Source organism: Chiloscyllium plagiosum, unplaced genomic scaffold (genome assembly GCF_037043375.1).
Source record: "Chiloscyllium plagiosum isolate Xiang-an unplaced genomic scaffold, Cpla_swu_hap1 HiC_scaffold_30, whole genome shotgun sequence".
Classification (NCBI taxonomy): Eukaryota; Metazoa; Chordata; class Chondrichthyes; order Orectolobiformes; family Hemiscylliidae; genus Chiloscyllium; species Chiloscyllium plagiosum.
This window is the reverse complement of record NW_028270168.1, coordinates 26,953,265-26,975,519: the sequence shown is the minus strand read 5'-3', so window position 1 is coordinate 26,975,519 and position 22,255 is coordinate 26,953,265. Positions and strand designations below refer to the sequence as shown.

At 39.1% G+C, this 22,255-nt stretch overlaps 1 protein-coding gene across 4 annotated transcripts in view; it reads right to left on the bottom strand.

Moving 5' to 3' along the window:
* The window catches only part of runx3 (RUNX family transcription factor 3), a 154,940-nt gene that overhangs the window by 45,208 nt on the left and 87,477 nt on the right, over window positions 1-22,255 (bottom strand). For 3 of the 4 annotated variants that reach the window (XM_043717652.2, XM_087976833.1, XM_087976834.1), the window contains 3 exons: window positions 16,105-16,358; window positions 14,381-14,537; window positions 7,249-7,353 (listed from right to left, as the gene is read on the bottom strand). In XM_043717652.2, the coding sequence (XP_043573587.1) occupies window positions 7,249-7,353; window positions 14,381-14,537; window positions 16,105-16,358 (516 nt within the window). Of the gene's footprint in view, window positions 1-7,248; window positions 7,354-14,380; window positions 14,538-16,104; window positions 17,153-22,255 lie in introns of those variants that run through there. The other variant, XM_087976835.1, reaches the window with a different exon arrangement.

Here is a 22,255-nt window from a genome sequence, read left to right as displayed (position 1 = left end):
AACCCTTTTAGTATGAGGTGTGATTAGCAACTTTCAAAAATACTCTCACGCTTTGCTCGGTCACACACTAACTTGATCAGTATTCTACTTTTAACGCATAGTTTCAGGCATTAATAACACTGAAGAAATATTGTTGAAAAATCAAAAATTTCTTAGCCACAAAATAAGCTAAAAGAAAAGTAAACTTGTTATTTGATACTCTGCAGCTGCATAAATGCCCTCTTCAACTGCTTCAAACATTTCCACTTGACTCAGTGAACAGGTTTGTGCAGTTGTACAACATAACAGATCATTTAATTTTATTTGATGTCTTGCAGGATAAGGATTGATCTTTGTAAGTCCCATCAAATGATATTTTGCAGCAAAAGCATCATTTTGCTCAGTCAGTAATCAAAAATGAACTGTCTTGTCGCATGATGGTAGTGTCTCTACCTCTGGTCCATAAAGTCTGGATTCAAGCCACCTGCCCCAGAGGTGTGTTATGAAATATCTGAGTAAGTTGATTCAAAGGAAATAACCACTAATGACCCTAAGAGGGTCATTACTGACCTAACATTTCACCACTAAATTTTGGCTCTTGTTTCAAGAAATTTATTTTATCTTTTCATTTGCCATGTCACAGTTGTCAGCACCAATAAAACTACCTTGTGGGAATCTAGATAATGTTTTAAACTTGTTGACTCTCACTCATGAACTCCCTCACTGTTATAATGTCAAGTAACTGAATCCAAGTAAACCTGGATAGACATGCTGGCTGAATATTCACTCATTGGTTTGGTAATGGGGAATAATTAAATACATTATTTGTTTTGGATGGTTTCCTAAAAGACTGGTGTAGTTCACCACATGTGTTAGATTGATTCTAATTTTGCTGCAGAAGCAGCAAGATAATCTCACTGAAAATCTCTTCTACGAGAACACATTTTGGAAACAGTACAATTTCCAAGTTATTTTGTATCATGTAAGGGCAACTAGGGATGGGCAATAAATTTGGGGCCCAGTCAACAACACCCACCTCCCATAAGTGAATATAAAAAAAAAGGACACAGGACACCACCTATAACATGATTGGTGATGGCATGGTCAGTTCTGAAATGGAACACTGGGGTAAAGCACCACAATGGCTAAACTTATCAAATTATCAAATTACAGTCAGTCTATGTGCGAATTTTCAAATTATCCTACCTCTCTTTAGAATTTCCTGTGTTCTCATAAGTCTCTTAGTTTTTATTGTCCTGAAATTGCTTGTCTACAATTCTGAAATGGATAGTAAACTACTAATCAAGAAGTGAACTGCAGATCTGTCCAAGAGCATGGCACGAGGGCAGGTTCATGAACTTTGTGGATATTGCAAAGGTGCAAGTGGGCGGTACAGTTTTATCTAACTTGTTATTGTGTGCAACCAGCACACAAATTGAGCCCAAAATCAGTGCACCTTATTTGCTTGCACTCTCACTTTAACCTATGCAGAGAATAAAGGCAGCATGCATGGAAAATCATTGCTGTGAACCTGTACTTAAAAGTACCTTATTTTGAAACAAACTCACATTATGATGTGTAGTTTATGCCTATTTAAAACAGGAATATCCTCAATTGGTGGGCTATGAAAGGCAAAAAGTTGGTTTCATCAACATCTTAATTTGCTTTAATGGTCTCTTAATATGCTTACTTCTTTTTATGAGATGTTTACTTGCAACACATTCTTACATAAAATACTTGGATAATGAAATAAATGCCTTTGCAGATGAAATTAAAGCGATTGCACTGATCTTTTAACTGTTCATGAAAGCAGTAACTGTTATACTTAAACCTGAAATTTCTGAAACTATGATGGTAAAAGCGGTCCAATGATGGCTCAGTTAGTGACCACTGAGCACCTAAACTAGTTAAATGACATACACCATCCTGATTTAGCCACGCAATCCTGTTCATTTATGGTCAGTGGATCAGTCTAAAATTCAGGATCTAACATTATCCTTGGGAGCTCAACTGGATTGGAAGTGTGCATATGTTGATGTCAGGTGAGGATAAAAGCGAGTCAAGCTGCAAGTAGCTGACCCTCACTATCAGGGTGAAGATATTAATATTATTTCACCATACAAATACTGAGCAAATAGAATACACTGGGAAGAGGATGGAAAGTGAGGAGAAATTGACAAGGAAATGTATTGAGCCAAATGTAAACATTCATGGAGTAACCTCAGCACAACAGAGTGGGTACTCTCACCATTGCAGACACAACTGATTACAGGGGCAAATTATAGCAAAAACATTGCTGTATTTAGTGTGATAGCTTTAAAATCATAATGATTAGGCATGTTCAAATCTAAATGGCAGGTGGTGGTTTAATGGTAATGTCACTAGACTAGCAATCCAGAAGGTCAGGTTAACATTCTAAAGACATGGGTTTGAATCATAGCAGTTGGTGTAATTTGGATCCAATTAAAATTTAGAATACAAAAATCTACGCTAATGGTTGGTTAGAGTCATAGAGTCATAGAGATGTACAGCATGGAAACAGATCCTTCGGTCCGACCCGTCCATGCCGACCAGATATCCCAACTCAATCTAGTCCCATCTGCCAGCACCCAGCCCATATCCCTCCAAACCCTTCCTATTCATATACCCATCCAAATGCCTCTTAAATGTTGCAATTGTACCAGCCTCCACCACATCCTCTGGCAGCTCATTCCATACACGTACCACCCTCTGCGTGAAAAAGTTGCCCCTTAGGTCTCTTTTATATCTTTCCCCTCTCACCCTAAACCTATGCCCTCTAGTTCTGGACTCCCCGACCCCAGGGAAAAGACTTTGCCTATTTATCCTATCCATGCCCCTCATAATTTTGTAAACCTCTATAAGGTCACTCGTCAGTCTCCAATGCTCCAGAGAAAACAGCCCCAGCCAGTTCAGCCTCTCCCTGTAGCTCAGACCTCCAACCCTGGCAACATCCTTGTAAATCTTTTCTGAACCCTTTCAAGTTTCACAACATCTTTCCGATAGGAAGGAGACCAGAATTGCACACAATATTCCAACAGTGGCCTAACCAATGTCCTGTACAGCCGCAACATGACCTCCTAACTCCTGTGCTCAATACTCTGACCAATAAAGGAAAGCATCCAAACGCCTTCTTCACTATCCTATCTACCTGCGATTCCACTTTCAAGGAGCTATGAACCTGCACTCCAAGGTCTGTTTGTTCAGCAACACTCCCTAGGACCTTACCATTAAGTGTATAAGTCCTGCTAAGATTTGCTTTCCCAAAATGCAGCACCTCGCATTTACCTGAATTAAACTCCATCTGCCACTTCTCAGCCCATTGGCCCATCTGATCAAGATCCTGTTGTAATCTGAGGTAACCCTCTTCGCTATCCACTACACATCCAATTTTGGTGTCATCTGCAAACTTACTAACTGTACCTCTTATGCTTGCATCCAAATCATTTATGTAAATGACAAAAAATAGAGGACCCAGCACCGATCCTTGTGGCACTCCACTGGTCACAGGCCTCCAGTCTGAAAAACAACCCTCCACCACCACCCTCTGTCTTCTACCTTTGAGCTAGTTCTGAATCCAAATGGCTAGTTCTCCCTGTATTCCATGAGATCTAACCTTGCTAATCGGTGTCCCATGGGGAACCTTGCCGAACGCCTTACTGAAGTCCATATAGATCACATCTACTGCTCTGCCCTCATCAATCTTCTTTGTTACTTCCTCAAAAAACTGAGTCAAGTTTGTGAGACATGATTTCCTACACACAAAGCCATGTTGACTATCTCAAATCAATCCTTGCCTTTCCAAATACATATACATCCTGTCCCTCAGGATTCCCTCCAACAACTTGACCACCACCGAGGTCAGGCTCACCGATCTATAGTTCCCTGGCTTGTCTTTACCACCCTTCTTAAACAGTGGCACCACGTTTGCCAACCTCCAGTTTTCTGGCACTTCACCTGTGTCTATCGATGATACAAGTATCTCAGCAAGAGGCCCAGCAATCACTTCTCTAGCTTCCCACAGAGTTCTCGGGTACACCTGATCATGTCCTGGGGATTTATCCACCTTTAACCGTTTCAAGACATCCAGCACTTCCTCCTCTGTAATCTGGACATTTTGCAAGATGTCACCATCTATTTCCCTGCAGTCTATATCTTCCATTCCTTTTCCACAGTAAATACTGATGCAAAATACTCATTTAGTATCTCCCCCATTTTCTGTGGCTCCACACAAAGGCCGCCTTGCTGATTTTTGAGGGGCCCTATTCTCTCCCTAGGTACCCTTTTGTCCTTAATATATTTGTAAAAACACTTTGGATTCTCCTTAATTCTACTTGCCAAAGCTATCTCATGTCCCCGTTTTGCCCTCCTGACTTTCCTCTTAAGTATACTCTTACTTTCTTTATACTCTTCTAAGGAATCACTCGATCTATCCTGTCTATACCTGACATATGCTTCCTTCTTTTTCTTAACCAAACCCTCAATTTCTTTAGTCATCCAGCATTCCCTATACCTACCAGCCTTCCCTTTCACCCTGACAGGAGTATACTTTCTCTGGATTCTTGCTATCTCATTTCTGAAGGCTTCCCATCTTCCAGCCATCCCTTTACCTGCGAACATCTGCCTCCAATCAGCTTTTGAAAGTTCTTGCCTAATACCATCAAAATTGGCCTTTCTCCAATTTAGAATTTCAACTTTTAGATCTGGTCTATCCTTTTCCATCACTATTTTAAAACGAATAGAATTATGGTCATTGGCCCCAAAGTGCTCCCTCACTGACACCTCAGTCACCTGCCCTGCCTTATTTCCCAAGAGTCGGTCAAGTTTTGCACCTTCTCTAGTAGGTACATCCGTATACTGAATCAGAAAATTGTCTTGTACACACTTAAGACATTCCTCTCCATCTAAACCTTTAACACTATGACAGTCCCAGTCGATGTTTGGAAAGTTAAAATCCTCTACCATAACCACCATAATATTCTTACAGATAGCTAAGATCTCCTTACAAGTTTGTTTCTCAATTTCCCTCTGACTATTTGGGGGGTCTATAATACAATCCCAATAAGATGATCATCCCTTTCTTATTTCTCAGTTCCACCCAAATAACTTCCCTGGATGTATTTCCAGGAAAATCCTCCCTCAGCACAGCTGTAATGCTATCCCTTATCAAAAATGCCACTCCCCCTCCTCTCTTGCCCCCCCACCCTTCTATCCTTCCTGTAGCATTTGTATCTTAAAACATTAAGCTGCCAGTCCTGCCGATCCCTGAGCCATGTTTCTGTAATTGCAATGATATCCCAGTCCCATGTTCCTAACCATGCCCTGAGTTCATCTGCCTTCCCTGTTAGGCCCCTTGCATTGAAATAAATGCAGTTTAATTTATTAATCCTACCTTGACCCTGCCTGCCCTGACTGTTTGACTCACTTCTGTTCTCAGCTGGACCCATCTCAGATCGATTCCCATACAATATGTTTCCCTTATAAGAAACTTTTATCTTGCACAATAGCCATTGATGTGGCATCTTATCAAACTTCTCTTGTAATTTTAGGTATTTTATATTCTCCAGTCTCCCTTTAATCACATCAAATACCACTTCCTCAAAGAACTCCAATCAATTGATTAAACAAAATTTCCCTTTCACTAAACCATGTTGACTCTGCCTGATTACCTTGATTTTTTTTAAAGAGCCCTGCTGTGACTTCTTTAATAATATTTTGTAATGTCTTCCCTATGACAGATATTAAGCTGGCTGACTGATAATTTCTAGCTTTCTGTATTTCTTTCTTTTTTTGAATAAAGGAATTACACTTGTTATTCTCCAATTTAATGGAAACGTCCCCGAATCTAGGGAATTTTGGAAAATGAAAAACAATGTAACAATTATTTCACTCGCCACTTATTTTGAGGCCCATCAGGCCAGAGGATGAGTCAGTTCATAGCTTCAACACTTTGTTCATTACTATTTCTCTGGTGATTGTTATTTTCTTGAGTTCCTCTCTCCCACTTCCTGACTTGACAGCATTTTCTTCAGTGTTACTTGTATCCTTTATAGTATCCTCTATAGAGCATGGAACTAATAGAGTTACATATCCAAGACTGCTTGCTGGAGGCATTATTTTGTTGACACATTCCAGAGGTTTTACACAGCACTGGCACTCAGAGAAAATACATCTTCTGAACATTTTCTTTGCTTGTAAGGAGATATGCTCCTCTTAACCTGGTTTCTTATCCCTATTTAACAGCATGCGTAGTTAGATATGACTGCTTCATTTTTGAACAGAATTGTACTCCCAGTTTGGCCACTAATGTCATTGATCCCTCCTCTTGGTTGACAGTTATCATTGTTTGACTGGCAAAAGCTACCAATGAAGCGTAGGGTTCAGCCCAGTTGGCAAGTAAACTGCTTGGTTCCTTGGTTCAGTTTGTTGTACAGGAGATACAACATTCCTGAGACCCTGTGTATCTGAACAAAATATTTTTTTAAAAAATCCAAACCTCTGATTTGAAATCACAAAGATTTGAACACCTTAACATAACCGGTAAGCATTTTGGGTACATCAGGATCATAGCCTGCAGGGGTACAAATTGGCTGAACGCAACAATATTCTCTATTTTGGTCCAGTTCTATTTATTTATTGACAATAATGGAAAAACAACAAATTATTCAGCTAAGGATCTTGAATAGTTGTGATGTATATACTACTGTTAAGGAGCAAATCAATCAATTAATCAATGCCATAGCTGTTCTATGTACAACCATAATTTAACATCAGTATCTCTCACTGATTCCAATGCCAAGATTACACGTTGGACAATATGTCAACTAACTTGTTGATTTTCCAGATATGATTACTATTCCTAAGTATTGATGTTCAAAGTTATTAGCTTAAAAATATTGAATAATGCTGAACGAATCAGTTGCCTTTTTAACATTGAACCTGCTCATTCATGAATTAAACACTATAATTAATTAAAGCTGATTAAAACCCCTGATTTGAAATACCTCTTAAGCCTGTATAAATACTTTCCATGTTACCTTTATGATATTCATTTAAGGTTTCGGTGTAAATACATAACTGATATCACTGTACAACATAACTCTGAATTCACATTACAAGAGTGAATACACCTATTCATGAACACTTTAACTTGTAGTAATTACTACTGATTAAAACACCAATCTCAGATGATAATTAATCCTGAATGAATGTATTCAATGTTTGGTATTTATAAAATGAGCTGTAACTTACTGCGAGGCTCTCTAGGTCCGTCCACAGTGACTTTAATGGCTCTGTGGTAGGTGGCAACTTGAGGAGGGCTGGTGAATACAGTGATTGTCAGTGTGAAGCTTTTACCTACAAGGGGAGAAATAGAAAATATTGTTTATTTTGCCATGTTTCTGCCAGACACGTCAAGCATTGAAGACTGGAAAAGGAAAGGGAACAGGAAGGGGACAACATTCCTCAGTTGTCAATGTAGAGTAGCTAAAGCCGGCCGATGCTGATCTTTTTTTAAAACACAGAAAACTAAAGTCTATTATGAAATAAACCCTGATGGATGCATTGGGGATGGATTTAATTAGTTTCAGGCTGCTTCTCTGTGGGAGTACCTTTTGCGAGTGAAGAACCAATGAACTCGCCTTACCTCAACTTGCTGTAAAAATATTTTTAAGACTTTTGTTTCCAACATTTCACAATATACTAGCTGAAGCTTGATTTATAGAAGGTAATAGTTATGTTAGGATTTGTCTGTTTGAAATAGGGTGAAATAGTTAAATAATTGATTGACTATGAAGATTATTTTTGTCAAACAGATTTTTCTTCACCTCGTGCCCTGACTCACCTCCAGACTTATCCCTCATCAGTAAGGTGGGATCTTTCTGTGCAGTAGTCGTCATCTAAACTGTTCACCAAGTTGTTATTTAGAGATGGAGTACAAATAAGTGAACGTAATTCTGCATTTTTTTCAGCTGGACCCATGTCGGGATGGTAGAACCTCAACAATGACTATCAAGCAATGATACAGCTGGGCATGGTTGCTGGGATGTGCAGGCATCCTTCTTAATTAAATCACCTGGTCAGTTTCAAGCATTCTCTTGCATTGAGTTTGCAACCACCATTTATATTGGTTTAATTCCTCAATGTCATTCAGCAGTGTCTATTCACTGGATGAGACAAATGTGATTTTAACAAGTAAATATCATTCATATTAGTTTGACACAGCAGTACAGTCCATCAGAGGGCAATGCAGACCCCAGAATTTAGAAAGGGAGTATGCTTTCGTCAAATATGAGAACCATTACTGTGTGGTTTCAATTGAACCAAAAATAATTTGACTTAAAAGTGCTGTGATGTTCAGACATCTTTGTGGATAAACACATCCATAAATTCAATACGTTGCTTTGCAGGCAGCTCAACACTTCTTCATGAGTATTGTCCCTCTGGTGCTGTAGCATCACAAGAAAGGCCTGGAATTTCCACTCAATTGCACTGGGTTTTTTGGGTAAAATTGAGAACTTTGGGTAAAATTGAGATAAAGATTGCTAAATTCCATTTGCAATTAAAGCTCTGCGTAGCTCAAATTACCAAGGTGTTTTAAAATTTTAAAATTCACTTTGCCAGAGTGAATTAAAGATTTTTAGGGCTTTCCAATAATTGCACATATTTTCAGATTTTCGAGAAGGCTTTTGAATTGCAGGTGCAAGGACACTAAAGGTAGACTTCAAAAATTTTAAAGTGTGATTTATTTTGTTTCAACTTACAAACAAACTGACCACTGCTCCTCAATGCAATGAGAAAATAGTATGAATATTTTAAAGGTGAATTTCAGTCATTTAAAGTTGTATTACTTACAGCTGATGGGTGAGCACTGTGATTGTAAATGCTTATTTTTGTGATAAATTGAATTTCAGTTATAGAGTTATAGAGAAGTATAGCACGGAAACAGACCCTTTGGTCCACCCCGTCCATGCCGAACAGATATCCTAACCCAATCTAGTTCTGCCTGCTCCAATTATCACTTTCCAAGGAAAATAATTTATAATTAACTTTCTTTGAAATTATCATCTAAAGAGTCAGAGAGTCTGACAGCACAGAAACAGACCCTTAAAATTCTGCCCTCTCGCACTGATTTATGGTAGATTTTGAATTCATGCAAAATGTTTGACTGTAAAACTCTAGGCTTGAAAAATAGTTTCAAACGAAGAATAATTTTTACCACAATTTACACTGGAATCAGTAACTGAGCCCAAAGCTGAAATTCTTTCCCAATATGTGCACTCTAAGGTCCTAAATAATGGATTTCATTAAATAATAATAGTTATCTCACTTTTTTTAAACTACTGGATCCAGCTATTTAAAGTGAGCAGACTAATTGCAGAATAAGGAGGTATAATAAATTGCTATTCTATTCTATTCTATAATCCCACATATTTTTTTGTGTTATTGAGGATCAGCTGATCTTTCCTACAAAAGATATTTGCAGACAATTCTAAATCTCAATTTGTTATTCCCGAGAAACAAAAACATATTTCTTTGCCTGATTTCCTCAAATCTCTAGTATCCAAAGCTCAAGTCATTAAAGGAAAATGAACAGAATCTGGAAACACAAAGCCTCAACATTTCAAAGCCCAGAAAGGCTCATTGCTGTGTTGTGACTGCAGCTGGGAACAGCAACCACAGTATTTCAATTAAATCTGACAAAACCACCTTCTGCAAGACTATTACAAGTTTGGTTCTGTAAAATTTCACATTGGCAACATTAAATAATTTTTGAACTGTTGGTAAAATCTCACATTTCAACCTGAATGATCAAGTTATGTGAGGCAACAGCAGCAGTACAAATGGTCTAATGCGAACCCAGCTCATCCATTATTTAATTGTCTTCCAATTTTCCTTCTTTGATTCTTGCATCAAACTAAATTCAACTTTATGCAAATTGAATGGATTTAGAGATTTGCTAGATGACAAAATATATTATGTTTACATAAAAGTTGATATTCACATTTTCATGAGATTGAAAGGATCAATTCTTAAAATTTACAAATTTATTTTTTGGTGCGGCTACTTAACACTTATGAAGGTGATATTATGCTCAACCAAATCCTGTGATGTGGTTCACTGCATAAGGCTGTTTTGGGGCATTCTTGTGGTTCATTGTGGCTTGTGAGAAAGGGAATCAAACTGGCCATGCGTCAACATTCACTTTAATAGCAGCACTATATTGATTCTGAACTTGCTCTGTAATCAGATTTACCAACTCAATTCTTATTTACTGATCATGAGTATGGATCAAACAATTATAAGGAAATAGTAATCTATGCATTCCTTTAGAGCACTTCTATAACGTTGCTGTCTTTCTCAGTTATTTTTTCCACATTAGCAACAGTGTTTAGAAAACAGTGTTTAAACAGGACTCATCAAACATCAGTTGGACAAGCAATGGGAAAGAGTATGATTTGAGGTAAATCTGGTACAGTTGACCTGATTGAAGGGAAATTGTGCTTCACGTTACATTGTTCCTTTTAAGTAAAAATATTGACAGTAAAATTAATGCCTGTGAAAATGTTTCTCTAATACGAATCATTCTTTGTAGTCCTGAATTACTGCCAGCTTTCTCGTTTTAACTGTAAACAGCACAACACATAATGAGACTTAGTTTAACTGTGTTTTTACTCCACTCTGGGAAAACATTTTTCCACTGTAATTGTGGGTAACATGAACTGTAAATGTAAACATGGCCTGGGGAGAGGGAAAATCATTCACATGAAATGGTACAGTTAAACTCTAAAATGAACTTGAATAAGTATAAAAGATATGAGCTGATATTTTGGCACTTTTTCTGATTTGGCATTTTATTACTAGAAATATTCACTCATCAGTTTATGTACATGTAATGAACTGAGTGAAGTGCCATCAAACTGGCTTTATATTGTGATAAACAAGGGTTCCACTAGGCAGGAACTGAGTTCTGTTTTTGATACCATGTATAGCATTTCGTCATATATCGTCACCACCAAAAACTCACAATGAATGGATCACTAGATCTTTTAAATACTGAGCTGAGAACTCATAGCAATTAAAATAGATTGAAGGAATCCCATTTCCTGCATGAATAATATGATAGACTCTAAACTGATAGATTTGTTTGTCATGAATATAAAATGCAGTTTTGCGAGTGGTTGCATATTAGTAGAGTATGTTGTATCCTTGTGGTTCTTAGCATATTATGTTTACGAACAAGAGCTGCATTCTAACAGGATGATCACATTTGTAAGGCCGTTATGGATATTCATATTACAAAGTTGACTATTAAAGTACCAATAGAATACTATGGTCACTGCACAAAATAACCACAATCATTTCTAAAACAAAACTACTACAATGCCACTACCAACTGAATTTGCAGTTCAGTTAAAAAGCCTAAATCACCAAAAATTGGAAATAATTCCTACATTTTCTACATAAAAGTTATCACCTTTTTCAAACTTTAACTTTATAAAATAATACTAACATTTGAGCCAACAGATAAAATATTGTATTTACATGTCAGTTTAATTAAAGTCATAGAGCTGTATAGCATGGAATCAGACCAATCGGTCCAACTTGTCCATGCTGACCAGATATCCTAAATAAACCCAACTCCATTTGTCAGCATTTGGCACACATTCCCCTAAATCCTTCCTATTCAAATTGACAAAGTTAATTGTTCAATACTGCCATCCATATATAATTTTATATAATATGATTGCAGGTTAGGTGATTTAGATACAGGATTCGTCTGGAGTTTTAGGCTTTCCAATTAGTAATTGTTTCACATTATATCTGAACACTATAATGAGATAATTGAATGCAACATTTGGAATATGTGACAATATCTCTTTCATTGTTTGAAATGGTTAGCAGAAAAGACTCTCAAACATTGAAAGAATGCATCTTTCAATTATTGCTAACCTCATTGGGGCTGATTTTCTTTTGTAATTCCTATCCATACACTGTATATATTCTAGAAATGTTTTCTGCAAATATAATTGAGAGATTTGGAATTGTAGAGAAGACTAAGCAAAACCAAGTGAAAGGGGTCTCCCTCCGTTACGTGGTTTTAAAATAATTAACTGCAATTAATGCTCACAGATGTACTTCAATAACTTCCAGATTTTTAACCTATTCCTGAGCACAATCTTGCATTTGGTTTAACCAAATTTATCTAAAGTGTGTTGCTTTGCAGCATCTCTGTAAATATTGAAATTATTTTCAATATTTTTTCACTGTAATTGTGGAACTGTAAATGTGAACATTATTTTCAATATTTTGGCTGGAGAATGCATCTAATGACAAAATCTTTTACAATTTTCAACTATCAATAATTTTGAAAATATGACCAGACCATTAAAGTAGCTATTAAAATTGTCCTATAATGGCCAAATGTTTTTCAGTTTGAGAATTAAATTACAATCATGACTGGTAATGCTTATGAATAGTGAACATAAATCTAAATCTAATCTGGGATTGCATTGGCTTTTTATGTAAATGCAAAATAAGTCTCTAGTACAATTAGTGTTATTTGGCAGGTCTGCGACACTTTGTGTAGGGAATGCTGATTAAAGAGGAAATGTAGGTCAGCATGTATATTCTGAAATGTGTACTAGTAATTACAAAGCAGAAAGAACATCCATGGTCAGGTTCACAGTTGCCAGAGAAATGGCAGTTAGGGATGGGAATAAAAGCAGATTAAGGGTAAAACTCATGTGGACCAATTAAAAATAAAAACATCTACATCAGCACACTGAAGCATTGATATCTATGTAAATCTCTTACTAAGGATTCCTCTCTTGCAATGCACCTAGCATTAATAAATGTGTTTGTTACTTGAATGCTACCTAAACTATATTTCTGACTCAAATTGCAAGCTAATTTTCTTACGGTGGTGGTGTTGCATTTTTCTTACTTTCTTAATTGGCTTTAACTGCAAATGATCAAATCGTGTATGGGAACAGAGGGAGATGGAAACTTATTGAGGATTTTGCCCTTAAAGGTTCGTGTGCCTTAAGGATTTTGAACAGCTAAAGTTTGAATAGCATATCTGTACTTTTTAACGAGCGATGGCCTGCTTTTTAAGAGTATCTGTTTTGTCTGTGAAGGTTAATGTATTTATACGGGGTGTCTCTAAACTGAAAATTCGGAATGGTCGCCGTTGATTATTCTGAGTGCTAAATTAATATTAGGTCAAAATGCACAAACAGTTCAATTTCGGAATAAGGCTGTGATAGCATATGCTCATAATGATTTTAAAGATAAGCAGAAGTGATGCATGAGTTTTTTTAAAGCGGCCTTATTTTCAAACTGTAGTGCTCTCCTCCTGCAGACAGTTTTTGCGTTTTTTTGTTCATTTGTTCTGCATTAACTTCCCTGCACTGACGGCTTCAGAGTTATCGTTCTTGATTAAGTGGATAATTTTGTTGATTATTTACTGAGAAAATGTATAATTCGAACGGACCATGAGGTCGGTTACAGGAAGCTCGGGGGACTCCTTCAATACACAAAGATCAAAAAGAGGAAGGACATCGAAATGGAAACCTCGGAAGGAACCGGCTTTGTTAAAACTCGATGCCAGGATTTTTAAAGACAGTAACCTATGAATAACAGTTCAAAATAGATATGTAAATGGTCTCTGTAATTATAGTCAAATTTAGCAGGAGGTTAGATAGCTGAAGAAGGAATCTTCCCCTGTTCTCAAAGTGATCAGGAATTTCAGTCAATGGTCAAACCAAGAGAGGGGGACAAAAGGAACAGGGGGGGGGGGGATTGCGGTACACCTTCAAACTGAGGGCTGGCCAGCCTCAAACCTTCCGAACCTGATTTTCAGTCACTGAAATTAGCAAAGCAGGTTCGGGAAGCTGTCAAAAGACATTGGAGTTCTGAAGGAATGGGGAGAATATTCGCACTATTTAAAAAATAAGTGAGAAAGCCAAGTGCGAGCGGATTTTGGGAAGTATTGACATTTGGATGCAGAGAAGCAGACATGACTTCAACCCACCCAATTCGAGTGAAAATTACAAACCGAAAAAATTAAAGAAATGGTTGAAACAAGTGAAAGATAAAAGAAAAAAAAAGATGTGTCTGAAATTTGGGTTGCCACCGACTCCGAACCAAACAGATTTCGCGGCGTCAAGTTGTTTTGAAGTAATAACAAAATAAAATAAATCGGGCGGAGAACTTTCGTTCTTTTCTATAAAAGTGAGGTGAAATGTCCACGGTTTAAATGAAAACAACGCGAAAAGCGTTCCTTGGTGCGGCGGCCTGATGTTAGCGAGCAAAACAACAGAGGTTACTGTTAACCCCGAACCCCCAAAAACCACAAATCATTTGGTGTTGGTGTAAATACCTCGTCCGCTTCTTCCCACAAATCTGAGGTCATTGAACCGGGCCACTGTGTTCTTCATGACGGCCGACGCGTTCCGGAGCTCCGCCGAGTAATTCTCGTCGTTTCCAGCCATCACTGTGACCAAGGTGCCATCAGGAACATCCCCCAGGGCCACCACCTGTCCATGCAAACCGTTTCCTCGGGTTAAAACACTTCGAAAAGAACTGAAACCCCTAAAGAAAATGCGCTGACGGCTCGGAAAGTCTGCCCACACAGGGCATAGGTCTCAACTAGAATCAAATCAACAGCAAATGGCTCTCAATTAAATAGGTAATCTCACTCTTCATCCCTTTACAGAATTTGGGAAATATCAAGTGATAGCTATTTGCATTAGGTGTGTTTCTCTAAGTGTGGGCACACTCTTCATTAAGTAAGAAATAAACCATTTACTTAGCGTTTTATCTCGGAAAAGGACACCTTTCATTTCCAAAAAAAAACAAGAGTCTTGTCCATGCACTTCATTCCAATTTGAGGCAGTGGTTTTGCAATTTATATTGGAAATACAGCAATGTAGCATCTACCACGTTGAATTTCGGAAACCCCCCTCTCGTTAATGTTTTTTCCTCCAATTTGCCTGTTGCCCCGGGATTGGAATTTGAACTCGGCATTGCTGTTTGTTATGAAGGAGACGATGTCAGCGTCCGCGGTCCCGTTACATCTTGTCCTGTTTGAAACTAACTGCGGGTGTTAGCAAGCGGATTTGCAGGAACACCTGCACTGACTTGACTCAACAACTAAACGTTTTGTCGAATTTGAAAGCTGGAATCACTTTGTTGCACGTCTTGTACATGGGAGAAGCATAATTTGTTTGTGTTGCCCCTCACTTAACGCCTGGAAATGTAGCCAATTAGCTAGGGGAGGTTCAAACGTTTGGCTGCAGAAAGAATGCCATTTCTGTGCTGTTCTGTGCTTGCATTCTGCATAATGCGGCACAAAATTCAAACCTTTTCCAATGCCATTTATATCTAATATCCGCCGAGAGTAACCGGGCTACAGCAGCCGCTGACAGGGCTACCCTGCTCAGATGTGGGGGCTCATGCTGAGAAACGGACGGTCAAACATGAAGAGGTTTCCAAATCAATTGCAATGTTTACATAACATCAGGGAGAGAGAGAGGGGAAAAAAATCCAGAATGCGTTTCCCGAGATGATGAGAAGCTGCTGCGGGGGCTTCCACAGTCAGCTGTGTGTTTTAAATGAAGTCAGGACAGATTTCCCCATTTCACCAGCATAGATCCTGCCACTTGCACGTTTGAAGTTTCACTATATTCATAACAAACAGGCAACCTTACATTCCCGCTATGTCTTGGGGATGGAAGTCAACTACAAACACCGGCAATGTGCTCCATTAGATTAGTAACAATTTATAAATTACAGAACAACATGTGTGAACTTTAAAAAAATCCACACTTTCATCGTCAACAAAACTGTAGTTAAACCTCTTTGCATAGACAGTGTCACTTTATGTTTGTCTTGTTTAGTTGTCAGCTTTTGTTTAAAAAACGCATTTTTAAATCAATATTATTAGATTATGGCCTTATCATGATTGTGTTCTTACACAGGCATCGATTTGTACATAAATATTGCGGTTGTGGTTGTAATGCGGCAGAAACTTTCCCAATTTGACAACAACGATATTGTTTTTTTTTAAAAAAGACAGTCTCAGCCAGTAGAACAGATACTGACCTTAAATGCCACAGGCAGCGTTTTGTTACATCTCCAGTGTGAAGGCAGCACCGAGCACAGGAAGTTGGGGCTGTCAGTCCGGACCAGTTCGCCAGCGTGATCCTGCAGGACATCGACCACCGTGCGGGTCTCGGGCCGGATCCGGGACAGCCCTGCAGGGTTGGGCTGAGTCAGTGAGACCGGTTCGCTCATCTTCCCCGAGCTGGGTGTCAGCGTGGTGGACGGAGGAGTGAAGCGCCTGCTAGTGCTGGGATCTACGGGAATACGCATCACAACACTCGGGTTAGAGGACAGCAACAAGGAGGCTTCAAGACTACGGCAACCAACCGCCTCAAACAGCTGAAATAACTTCTGTTTCTTTTTCTCTCCTTAATTCGGAGAAAGTCTTTCCTCTCACAAAGGCCAACTTGAGGTCCTACGATCAATTTGTGTGTTTTTTTTTCAATTGAAATGTCCTTTGAGTTCCAAATAGTCTCAACTGGCTTCCTTCCTATTTATTGAGATACTGAATAGTCCATTCCTCCTGCCCAGAGATCACTCAGAGGTTTGAGGATCCGCTTTTGGTGCCAAGAGGTTGTTTTTTTTTAAATTTGCAAACGACCTCAGAATCTGCAAGTCCTTCAGCAAAGCCAAGAGTTCTGCAACTTCAAAGCGGCTGAGCACCATTTCCCCCCATGGAGCTCGCGGGGATCCGAACGTGAAGGCTTCACTTCTCGCTCCCCAGCACCGAGCCAACCCACAGAGCAGACGGTTCACTTTCAGTATCACTGGAGCCTCGTCAACGTCTATCACCAAACAGATCTCTGGTCACTTCCAAAAAAAAACGCGCACACCAACTGGGCGCTGCAGCGTCACCCAACAAAATTTTCACACACACAAACACAAACAAAAGTGCTATTTTTAAAACAGCAGTGCTGAAGGTTGCAGTCCGCTAGGCGAATCTCCACATGAATTGAGTGCAATCCTCGGGGTTTCTTTCAGAAACTTTTGCTGGGTTTTTCTCTGATTAAAGCAGGGAAGTGCGCTGAGCGGCCAATATACAGCCTCCGTCACCTAACCTGAAGGGCGGGACTCCCAGTGACTGACACCCCCTGCGCCAAACACAGCCACAAACCCCACCCACCGGACCGTCACCGCCAATGGGGGCCTGCCTCTCCAGACAAAAAGGTGGAGCTCCCCTCGGGTCCCGCCCCTGCTCCTTGGGTTGGAGCCCAGCCCCATTCAGATATTGTGCATTTTTTGCGTTTTATTAATATGTTTACATAGCTGACATAGCTCAACAGAAAATTACAAACAGTACTTTCCTTGGGTAAAGATCGACAAGTCAGTACTGTTTAGAATGAGATTTGTCGCTTTTAGAACGAGGCCAGAGTCAATCTGACTTCTCCAATTTAGTGAACACGAACTGTGGAGTTAAAATCAGGGAGTTAGGAGTTAGCTTTGAAATAGGAGCACATTGTGTGGATCCCTGTGAACAGAGATTAGATAATGAATATGCATTTGGTAATCTCACATGCTTGTACAAATATAATAAATGATAGAAAAGTATTTTTGACCAAGTATATATAATGTGTTGAAAATGTGTTGCAGGAAAAACGTAGCAGGTCAGGCAGCATCCAAGGAGCAGGAGAATGGGCTCATGCCCGAAACGTCGATTCTCCTGTTCCCTGGATGCTGCCTGACCTGCTGCGCTTTTCCAGCAACACATTTTCAGCTCTGATCTCCTGCATCTGCAGTCTTCACTTTCTCCCAGAAGATATATAATGTGTTGACAGGAACTGAACAGACTGTTTTTATAAATCATGTGGATAGATTATACCAATGGTTACTGACAGGTTTAGATAGATATAGCCGAGGTGTTTTGTTTTCCCCCTTTGTCAGGACGTCTTGTTTGCGTGTGGTGTAATTTTTTTAAACACAATTGAAATGATGATGGGTGTAACGTTAATAATGATACAGCCGCCCACTCCAGAAGTGAAGGGGATCTCTAAGGTGTCATAATCACAACCAGGAGGAGATGTGAATGTAATACAGTGTGTGTGTGTTGAGGGGGTGGGGTGGGAAGGCCCCAGAATTCTGACCATGACAAGCTTCTTTCCAGGATTGTGACAACAAGGGGCATTGTGTTGACGGTCCCTAAAAGAAACAAACTCTAGGATTCGTGGGCGCCTTGGGTTGATTTCCATGGATGCAATTGGACCTCGCTCTGATTTTCTTCTGCGTGTTAACGTTACACATAGATTCTCACGAGTTCTAGGCTGAGTGCTGCCTCACTGACCCAAAGGAAACATTGTCCACTGCAGTTAATACAAGAAGCGAGCTCTCGCTTCTGCCACAGGCATCTGCCCTTTTTCGGGTTAAGTGACATTTCAAGTATAATTTGAGTCAGCAGTCCGCTCCATCTGCTCGTTTGGATGAGATCTCTGACTTTAAAAATAATAAAGTAACGTACAACGTGTTTTCCGTTTCAATCTGTCCATGTGTCGGCGTACAGTAGTTAGAATTCCATAAAACAACACTGCACAATTCTTGTAAAAATTTCAATCAGGTAATCATAGGGTTTGTGGGTTTTTTAAAATCCCTTTTCCTGATATTTTCTTACAAAATAAATTGTACAGGTATTTTGAGCATTGGGCGAACGGGAGTAGCCCACCAGATCTTTCGCACGAATAATTTCAGTTGCAGTTAGTTAAATAGTGGGACTGATAGCCAGAAGAAACATCACTTTAAAATGTTATAGAAAGCAGAAAATGCAGGAGAAACTCAGCACAGGTCCGACAGCATCTGTGGAGAAAAAAAATAGAATTAACATGTTCAGTCCGGCGACCCTTCGTCAGAATTAATTATTTTCCCTTCTGATTTTTCATAACCTGTGGAATTGTGAGTTTAAGATGGTGAGGTTGATACTGTTCCGTTATGCTAGTGATGCTACAAGATACGAATTAATTTTCTTTGGAAGACAACACTATCATTGCATTTTAATAGAATGAATCCAAACTGTTTGAAGTAAATATTCACCGCTAATATACATCCAACCACCACTCCCTTCCCCAAAGAAAATACCGCGGAGTTCATTTCTCAGCATCCCGACCATTTCGACCGATATTGGGGTTTCAGAGTATGTGGCTTGCTGTTTGAAATGACAGGTACGCTTGGAGAATGGTGACAGATTGTGCGTTAAGTGTGGTGTAAGACCTGTCAATAACCCTCACCATTAAATGCCCACAAGAATTTGCCATAAGCCGCTTCTTGTCAGGATTTTTTTCTTTCTCTCTCAGCCGCAACAGCGTTTGGGTAAAACAATAAAATCTGAAGAGCTACAGGCGTTTTCATTCCTCATGCTTGTCAAATTCTGATGCTGTTTTCACCTGCACTGTAAGTTACTGCAGGCAAAATTGGCTTCAACGGGGTATTTCTCTCTCTCTATTAAATAGATTACAAAATGTGGAATCTATGCTTCTATTCATCAAAATGTTGAAATCACTGACGCCTCGTTCTCCCAATAGTTTTTTTGCCGCATCATTCGCTGCTGGCTGTGGCTCCCAAACGCTGAAATGCTCACGGTCCAATAGCGTCTACTGGTGCAAAACAAACGGAAGGGTCAATCTATCCGTCAACTATCTGTTTGTCAAGCATGTCCTCGATGGATTATTAATTATTCACGTTTTCGAGAATATTAGTGCGGTTTAGATAACGAAATGCCTGAAAGAGGGCGTTTTCGAGGGGGAGTGTGCCCCACTGAAAGGTGGCTCATCAAGTCTGTCTCCAATTGATTTACCTGGTTGATTTAATTTGGGTCGTTACCTGGCGATCGCGGACTTTCCAATTTTGCAATTTGAGAAAAAAGTAAACCACTTAACGAATCATGCCTTTGTGCTGAAATTCAGATATTGAGAGATGTCAATGATTCAAAGTCGTGGAATCCGTGACTTCCTATGAATTTGGATTCTCTCCCACGGAAAGTGTTAAAAATCCGACCTCGCCTTTTGATTAAAAAAAATGATTTGGCGGATTGTATTTTCATATTTGTCTCCCACCACATCAGAAAACCCCAAAACCGTTCATGAAAACCTCCTTGCCCGGAAGTATGATTTGTGATTAAGAATGAGTGCTTTCAAATTTTCCTGTAAAATGGCAGGAGGGGAAGTTATTCCCTCCAACTCTGCCGATTTCGGAAACGTCGCTACATTTCAGTGGATGACTTCCTTTCCATTTCCGAAGGAGTCCAAATATCAGGATGAACTCGGTCTCCCGATACTACTTAGCAAATCCCTGCTTTGGATACGACAAACAATTGCCTCTTTGCAGAATCATTCAAACCCTCAAACAGGTCAATTGATAAATCTGAAAGCCAATTTTTTTAAAAATGTACATTTTCAGATTTAACACTCGGGTTCCCAGAATATCTTTCTTATCCACCCTCTCAGCACCGCTCAGTTTAATCCTGGTTAATTAAATTGGTTTTAAACAGTACGTCTCTCACCAGAACAAATCTTGCACTTTAAACTTGACTTATTTAAATTTAGAAATTAGAGCCACTCATCTTTTTAATGGCTAAGGCAATATTTCATTGAAATTATCTCAAATTGTAAATGCCGTTTAATCCTAAATTGATGTCCGGACGCTGCCGCGATTACAGTTTTTTTTTAAAGTTTTCCGCTTGTAAAATTCGATCAGAGATCATTTTAAACAAAACGATACAGTTGGTACAGTTAAATCTGCTCCAGGAGAACGTGACTGTCTAGGGGGACAATATGTATTTTCTCAATGGGATGTGAATCGCCGGGCCGCTAATGTCACAAGGTTGCCACTAGTTGGCGCCTTCGTTGTTCTGATCGGGGATAAAATACAGTATAGATGCACATTGCCAAGAGAGCTGTGTTTGTAAACCCATCCAAATCTATCAGCATGAATTAATGCATTGTTGCTATGTATAATTTACAAATAAAGCTAGCAATTTTAGGATATAAAAATAAAACTTTCTTGAAAACAGTCGTCATAACACTTAAACATCTCCGTCTTGAGTGAGTCGATGTTGAAATGTAAGGAGTTCACACAGCATTGCTGTTTCAGTTGCTTTTTTTTAATGTGATTGAAATACTAATATTGTTTACATGAAGAGGAATCACTCCGTCTCGTCTCAGCATTGCGATAGCAGTCTCTACAGCCTAAATCCCAAGTGTGAAAATAGTGGCAAGGTATCAATGCAAATGATGGAGAATGACTCACACTCCATCCCCTCATTCATGGCTTTATCAGTCCGCGTTTGTTGATAGTCAAATCAGACCAAGTCTGTGGCTCCGAATCGAGTTTAACATAGTCATTTTTAAAAATAAAAAATAAATAAAGAATTTGATTTTTTTTTTCAAAAATGAACTTGATAATTTATTCGTTTACACTAACGAGTTGCCATGTATCAATTGTGATGTAAATTCCCATGAAATTCAAACAGTGCAATAGAAATAAAAGAACGAAAAGCCACCACATCCAAGCAGCTGTGGCACAAGTACTTTGGATTTAAGATTATTAGGAGCGAATGGTAAGACATAGGAATGTGCTATGCTTGTAGCAGTCCACCTGATTGTATTCCCAATTAGTGGAGGCAGTGATTTTTCAGAGTTTTGGGACATTAGTGAGGCAGTTGATTATCCTACAAATTTGGATTGGCTATTGGCAAAAGCCTTTTCTTTTCTAAAAAAAAGTTCCAAAAAAAAAATCAAATGTATATTCAGGACATGAAGAGAAAAAAATGAATTAAAATTAAACAACTTGGTTGAGTTTTTTGAAGAAGTTAACAAAGAGGATTGATGAGGCCAGAGCAGCGGATGTGATCTATACATACTTCAATAAGGCATTCGACAAGGTTCCCCATGGGAGACTGGTTAGCAAGGCTAGAGCTCATGAAATACAGGGAAAACTAGCCATTTGGATACAGAACTGGCTCGAAGGTAGAAGACAGAGGGTGGTGGTGGAGGGTTTGTTTTTCAAACTGGAGGCCTGTGACCATTAGAGTGCCACAAGGATCGGTGCTGGGTCCACTACTTTTCATCATTTATATAAATGACTTGGATGTGAACATAGGACACATAGTTAGTAAGTTTGAAGATGACACCAAAATTGGAGGTGTAGTGGACAGCAAAGAAGGTTACTT